The sequence below is a fragment of the Papilio machaon genome, chromosome 8 (assembly GCF_912999745.1).
Source record: "Papilio machaon chromosome 8, ilPapMach1.1, whole genome shotgun sequence".
Taxonomy (NCBI): domain Eukaryota; kingdom Metazoa; phylum Arthropoda; class Insecta; order Lepidoptera; family Papilionidae; genus Papilio; species Papilio machaon.
The window spans coordinates 5081210-5088747 of record NC_059993.1 but is presented as its reverse complement, the minus strand read 5'-3'; the positions used below and the strand labels follow the sequence as shown (position 1 = coordinate 5088747).

Genomic DNA, 7538 nt, shown 5'->3' with positions numbered 1-7538 from the left:
ATATTATTTTTAGATTTACTATAAATAATGTGGTTTAAAAAACACCATCAAGAATAATTTTTCTGGGCATTATAATTGTGCGGCGTTTGAATACTTTTTTTTTGAAGGCTTTACTTTAATAATACTTTAGTTGGCTATAGTTAACGTATTTGGTGTTTAACATTATCAAAATATGTTATTTACTGAACCATTACAGGAAGTAATGATTTTATTTAAAAAAAAAAATAGCCTCCTACATAAAGGCACGGTTCGTGATATCGTGTAACCATCTAAACTTTATGGGCTACAATTACTTCGCATGTAACGATAAAGTTTACATTTTATACCGCATTATACGCAAAAGATTCAGATGTCATTTTATATTTTTTAAGTTTAAAGGTTAAATTTTGTTTTTAAATGTTTCATAAATTCTGATTATTACTATAACCTACACATATAAAGATACAATGCAATTTTTCGCAATCATACTTTTTTGTTACAAAACCTATTTATATATTGTCAGAAGGCGTGAGTTGTTTTTTATAGTTGTAGCATAAGGAAAAGTATTCAAAGACGTTATTTATAAGAAAATATTTATTTTTATAAAATAATATATTTAAATAGTCTAATAACAACATATTTTGCTAACACTAGAAGGTCACCCGCGACAGCACGGCCCTCTGGCGGCTAACCATCAGGCCTACAACTTATTACTAGCTTCATTAAAAACTAGCTCTAGAAAAATAAATCTTAATGCCCTTGTAAAACCAAGGAATAAATATATCTACAGAGATCCGATACTGCACGGAACAGTTACGAATTAATCAGTCGAGTAACAACCGTCACAATTTATACAATACTGCTGTAATTGATGCATGAATGAGTCAACAGTCGGTTCCCACTGCACAAACACCCAAACGAAGATATACTGATATCTCTTTTTCTTTAAGGGTATGAGAAAAAGGTCATATGTTTTTGTACAAGTGTTTGTGCAGTGGAAACCCACTGTAACATTACATTAGACAAACACTGTACTTATGCTCACTTGAGGCTTTGGTTTAGTGAACAAGTTTGACGCTGTTTTAAGTATATTTAGTAGTGGCCTGAAGGTCGATGTTTCTTGATAGAATGTAGTAGGCTGGCTGTACTGCACCTGGTATTGTTTGCTGTACTGGTTGTAATACTGGTTGCTGTACTGGTAGTTGTAGGCCTGATTGTCTCCTGTGCTGTCTGGAATGACATTCGATATGTAGCTGTTGGTATTCTCTATATTTTGGTAAGTCGATGTTGACGTGAAACTAGCGGCTGAAATTAAAAGATAAATATTTATTAGAATGATAATCTTTAAGTCTGAATGAAACAAATCATGTCTTCCAATTTCTCGATCTTCCATTATTGACTAACAAAATTCTCTTCGTTAAATATTTTTTTAGTAGTAGTTTAACTAATTGTAATTTAATCTGAACAGATAACAATATCTAAATTTAATTTAAAAAATACTAACCACATAATCCTGAATATTTCTTCGATTCCGACAGTCCAAATGTACTGCAAGACGGATAACCCTTTTCGTAAGGCTTGGATCCGATGACGTTACCTCCCGGGCCGTAGTTACATACGTAGAGCCTCGTGTAGCCCTTCACGTTGTCGTAGTAGAACGTAAAGCCGCAGCCTACGTGCGAGGTTTCGCCCCAAACCAACTAAAAGAATCGTAGAATATTTTAAATATATTTTTCGATGGCGTGAGAACAACTTGAAATGTGACAAAATTGGGCCTATATTAATAATTTTAGAATGAATAAATACTATTAGAGTTTGGGTATGATTTGTGATGCATTTTTATCCGTGCAGTGTGATTATTTCATACGTTTTATGTACTCAAGACTCTCTTACCTGGGAGTAATGACCTGTGCCGTGACCACCGCTGATCGGTTTGAAGCCGTATATCCGGACTTCGTCGAACCAAGCGTTGATCTGCTTCATGAAGTCTGGCTGGGAGTCGGCGGGGGAAGAGGGCGGACGTGTCGTCCACGTGGCGGCAAGGTTTTGTCCCACTGGGAATCTGCCCACGTCGCGCTGCGCAGCGCGGTCGTGGGCAGGCGTGCAGTGATCTGCCCAGCGTTGCGCGGTCGCTGCCAACTCGTCATCCCACACCTGTGAAAAACGATAATATAGTCAAATAACAATGTGATAAAATGTTTTTAGACTTATAAGACGACATTAATTTTTGTTCGTTTTCGTTTTAAGTGTCTTTGTCTACACTTTTCTTTTCGAAGTACTCCAGAAATCTAAGCCTTTTTATCTAGAAATAGCCGTCATTTTTATTTTATTTTAAATATTAAAAACGAAATTTAGCTCCATATTTGTAAATCTCTTAGAAAAGTACCTTACTTTTTATCAGACATTACGTATATATACTTAACAAATATCTGAAATCATCCATTAACATTTAGCGACTGTATTATAATGTGTTAACAAATGTTACATAATAAAAATACAACCTTGACATCGAGTCACTGATATGAGCAAATAGCAATAATAAATAATGTGTTGTGGTTTTATTGCTTTTAGTGGAAAATAAATATCCGAGACTTAATTGTAGGTGATGAGCTCATCACCCATCAAGTAATCTAAAGAAAATGAAAAACGGAAAAACTAATAAAAGCGCGACTATCAGTCAAAAAATATTTTTTTTATATTACGGCTTCAAAAATTTACCCTATATACCGCTACTTAAAATTTAAGCATAAGCATTAAAATTATAAATCTCGTGTCATTAATACTTATTAAAAAAATGTATTGAGATGAAGTCGATAATTTTTGAAGTTTTTATAACTAACCATTTCCATCATATTAGCTGCCGGTGGTTGACTGGAAACCTGGCCCAAAGCAACCGATTGTCTGAGGCGATTATGTGCGTCTACGATCGCTTGCTTTTCGTACGCACTTAGTCCACCAGATCCTGCGAAGAACGTCATTCATATTAAACATAATTATTATTAAATGCTTAGATATAGTCACGTTTAAATTGACAATTGAATTTAATTTTAAATCATTTGATGGATGTAGAAAAGACGTTAGTAAAAATACTTGCGTCTTCTAAAGATATTTTATAATCTGTGAGCTGTTTCTAATTTATTAGTGCATGTTATACAGGTGTCCGAATCAATAAAATTTTACGATGTAGTAATTCCACTTGTACCAGTATGCAAATAAGCGATGACTATTTTGGATAGTCTCATCGGTAAGTCCTAGACTGGGTGGCGGCGGTGAAATTTATTACTTTCATGACAGGAAAGTCAATTTAATAATTTCTTTTGTTTTCAATTATTGTTAATAATTTACAATTTAAAAAATTGGAATAAGAAAAAATAAAGCAATCAAAGTTGCGCATTGTAGTTTGCGAATAAAAATGTTAGGATTTTCCGAATATTGTGAAATAATAAATGATTACTATTTCTTTTTCTTATTCTCTTCTTTAAAAACTAATGCAAAACAACTAAATTTTCGCACAAATCAAAAATGTATTTATCGATGGTATGAAGATGAAATCTAAAAAATTTAAACACTGAAAAAAAAAACTTACTTAACAATTGCTGGCCAGGACCACAGCTCTCTGTTGTCGCGAGAAAAGCTCCCAAAATGAACAACACTAGACGCATCATTGTATTTAAAAAGTTTATTCACAACACTTTTAATAAAAAATTATATTCACGATATTGAGATTCGTAACTAAAGTTGATCACTTATATTTACGAAACATCAATTTTATGATATTCGCCGGTGATCCGTCGCACAGCGTGCGGCGCGCTCTCCGGAGGTTTGCGATCTGTACGGGAGGCTTTTAGGCGAGCGCTTAAATACCCACCGCAGGGTTACCATGGAGACCGAGTGACGCCGACGCCTGCTCGCCGACATGGCCGCACTACCCGTACACACACGCCACACAACAATCCTTTAACACCAAACCTAGTTCTAATTTTTTTTGTTGATATTATGCCCTCTTTTTAGTAATGTTTATAGACGCGAGTGAAAGGGGATGGTATTTAATATTTAATAAATATTTGTGGAATCGTGTAGTATCTTCAGTAACGAAATAAAGAAAGGTTAAAAGGTACACCGTACGGTCACTTTTTATCCGCTGTAATAATTTAAAAGTCATTATGCTGCAGCCGGCGGCTGTCAATGAAATCGAGTTCTTGTGATGTGTGGATGGCCAAAGGTGGAAGTATGTTGACAGATATTGGTCGGGCCGGAAGTGGTTTTTAAGTGAAATTATAGTCGGCTAAAAAACAAGGAACGAAAAATGTGTAATCAACATTTTTTTATGTCAAAGGCTACTCAATTTTACGGCGTTTATTTTATAAGGAAAAAGGGTAGTCTTGTTACTTTGTATTAAGGGCGTATTGTACAATTTGTTTTGGTCATTTCATATACGTGTAACGACCAATATACTTGAGTAGTTTATTAAATGATTAAAGTTTAGGAGTAGTATTTAAAGTTGTGATATTTTTTTTCAAGTTTACAGCTATGGCAAACCATACAAATTCTCACTCACAATAGCGGAATGGAGAGTAAGAATATAAAGATGGTGTTCGATCTTGTTTCATGTATCTAACACAACACAGATCCAATATTAAAGATAAAAAAGTTGATTTAATATTAAATGTAAAAGAAAGATGTTAATTAAAAACTTGATTTTTGTGGGAGACAACTTGTCTGTTAGCAACCTGTCCGGTTTACCACCTGATGTGGATTTTTGCTCGTGCTTTAATAATTTGCATATTAATATGTTTTATTTTACAACATTTATTTACGTGCAAAAAGCTTTTCTACTCAATCTTACGTTAAATCATATAAATTTGTTTTGACGTACTTTAATAATTTACTAATGAACACCATATTTTATTGTAAAATGTATCGTGACAACATAATAGAAACTGTCCTTAAATTTTCTAATTGAAAATATGTATCAATCATAATTAATAAACAGAGTGTTAAATGTTGTTATTCAAAAATTATATTAAAATAGATCATGTGTATTAAAAAAGAAAAGTGCTTTTAATTTTATATGTATATCTTACTAATATTATAAATGTTAATGTTTGGATGGATGGATGGATGGATGGATTTTTGTGTAAACGGTATCTCCAGGACGGCTCAACGGATTTTGATGAAATTTGGCATATATGTAGATCATAGTCTGGAAAAACACATCGGCTACTTTTTTTTTATTTCGCGCGGACGGAGTCGTGGGCGATAGCTAGTATAACTATAAACTAAAAGACGAGTGACATTGAGTGTTACGAATTGTATCTTTCATATCAAGTTCACGGCCAGCAATAAATCTATACATTAGAATAGATTTATAATAATAATATTGATTATAAAAAGGAAAGTTTGTTTGTTTGTTTGTTTGCATTGAAAAGTCTATGAAACAATTAAACCGATTTGAAGAAATTCTTTCACTGTTACGAAGCTACATTATCCTTAATTGACATAGACTAAATAGGTATATATTTTTTTAATTCCGCGCCGACGAAATCGCAGGCAACTATTAGTTTATTAAAAAACAGAACAGTTCAGGTATATATTGAAAGTCAAATCCTGTTCATTTGACCTTTAAATAAATAGCCTTATTATTTATATGAATAAATAAAATATTACAAATATTTTAGTTGTCTATTCAAAAGAGAAATTTATATTGTCAAAAATTTAGTTTAATGAATTATCCCTTGCTTTCTACAGAAATAATTGTATGCTATTTGTATTATTTAATTCACGTGGCCTTGAATGTTTTAGTCACGATTGTGGGCGTATTAAGTTTATAAGATGAGGTAATATTTTACATTAGTTATGGGATGAGTAGGTTAGGTAAGTGATTTAAATTTCATTTCATTTAAATTTCTTCTTCGTCGTAAATCCAAAAACTACATAATATGACGATGTTTACAAGTATTCAAGTTTTGTAATTTGTAAGGCTCCCATTAACTTACCCATGCTTTAACATTAATCGAAGCGAGCAGCGAATCAATTATCGATGAGAATTTTACATGTTAATATTTACTTGGCGAGTATAAAATAACGAGCAAGAATTTATGAATATTTAAACAGCATTGGCACGTACAGTTATAGACATAACGCTAGAAGCTTTAAGCATTTTTTATTTAATAAAAAAAGAAACAAGTTTACAAAATGAACTTGCAATCCTTTAGTACATTGGAAAACCAATAGGTTTTTAACTAGCAGTCGCACGCGATTCTGTCCACGCGAAATAAAAATAAACTTAAGAAGTAGCCTATGTGGCCTTCCAGATCATGTTCTATATATTATAATCCATCCATCTGTCTAAACTTTCGGATTTACAATATAAGTAAGATTTAAATTTAATTAAAAAAGTGTCGATTTATATATTAAAAAATTAACTCTTAATGTTTTTTGAGTTTAAAGTTCTAGTTTTGGCTTCTATGTAAAGCATAAAATATGCGTATATTGCATATATATATTTTAACGCTACTAACATTCATCCGTGGTACATTAGCTCAAACCATTTGCATCAATAGACGAACTGTGAATTGGAACATACGAGTATTACAGTTACATTACACAATTACATACACACAATAAATCGAGGAAAAATTATTTAAAAACAAATTTCTCTTACAACGGAAAAATAATCGTGAAATTTTACGTAATATTATGTTCCGTATTTTTTTCTCAATATCATGCTTTAAGTATAGTATATAATGTCCGTCAAATAATTTATTTAGACTGTTTATATAGATACTTACAGCGGCTTTCCACGGCCAACATTCTAAGGCAGTGAAAACGGACTGTTACGTTCTATTGATAGTGAAATTGTATTTTGTACAACTAATTTTGTGAGTCTTTTCATAACTACTAAGTATATACTCCTTGCTCATGGAGGTCATCGACATGTATTACATGTGTATATGTATGTAGGTAAATTAACATACGGTGTATTCTCACGTTACATAAGTTTGTTCAAGAACAACACATTATATCCTGCTAAGACCTTGTACAAATAATGTTAGAAAAAAAATCGTAATAATTCCTTTATGTTTACAATTTTTTTCTCGACTACAAAATTGTTTATGCATTAAAATGTATTAATGTCTATAAAAATTAACTTTATATCTGTTTATTTAATATCTTCGGGCATAAATCTTTAAAACAGACCCGAAGTTGTTGCAAACTCAAATATCGCTCTCATGTTTTCTATTACATAGTATTAATAATACGTAGGTGCTGATTCTATGGATTTCAAAAAAAGTAATCTAATAACAGTCAATCGTTATGAACAGTTTGTAGACTATAAAATAAATACGATAAAAGAAGCATAATATTAGTTTGACAAGGTAGTTTTTTTCCGATAAAGAACAACAACATAATTTTCCCCTGCTTCTGAACAAATTGCGTGCAAGAAAATTGCCACAAAATTAAAACTTGATACCGACTTACAGTTTGAAGAACTAAATACATAATTACTTTCTTCTGAGTAATCTTACTAATATTATAAATTCGAATGTTTGGATGGA

At 32.0% G+C, this 7538-nt stretch overlaps 1 protein-coding gene across 2 annotated transcripts; it reads right to left on the bottom strand.

Annotated features, from left to right (window-relative positions):
- Window positions 1-626: 626 nt before the first annotated feature.
- On the bottom strand, window positions 627-3798 carry LOC106718031 (venom allergen 5). Of its 2 annotated transcripts, none has more exons than XM_014512024.2 (5): window positions 3566-3798; window positions 2820-2941; window positions 1873-2133; window positions 1484-1679; window positions 627-1284 (listed from the first exon to the last, which is right to left on the bottom strand). In XM_014512024.2, exons 1-5 carry the CDS (start codon window positions 3642-3644, stop codon window positions 998-1000), a joined length of 945 nt encoding a protein of 314 aa, XP_014367510.1. In that variant the 5' UTR covers window positions 3645-3798; the 3' UTR covers window positions 627-997. The 2 variants fall into 2 exon arrangements, with proteins under 2 accessions (XP_014367510.1, XP_014367517.1); XM_014512031.2 differs by having other exon boundaries at window positions 627-1209.
- Window positions 3799-7538: the final 3740 nt, after the last annotated feature.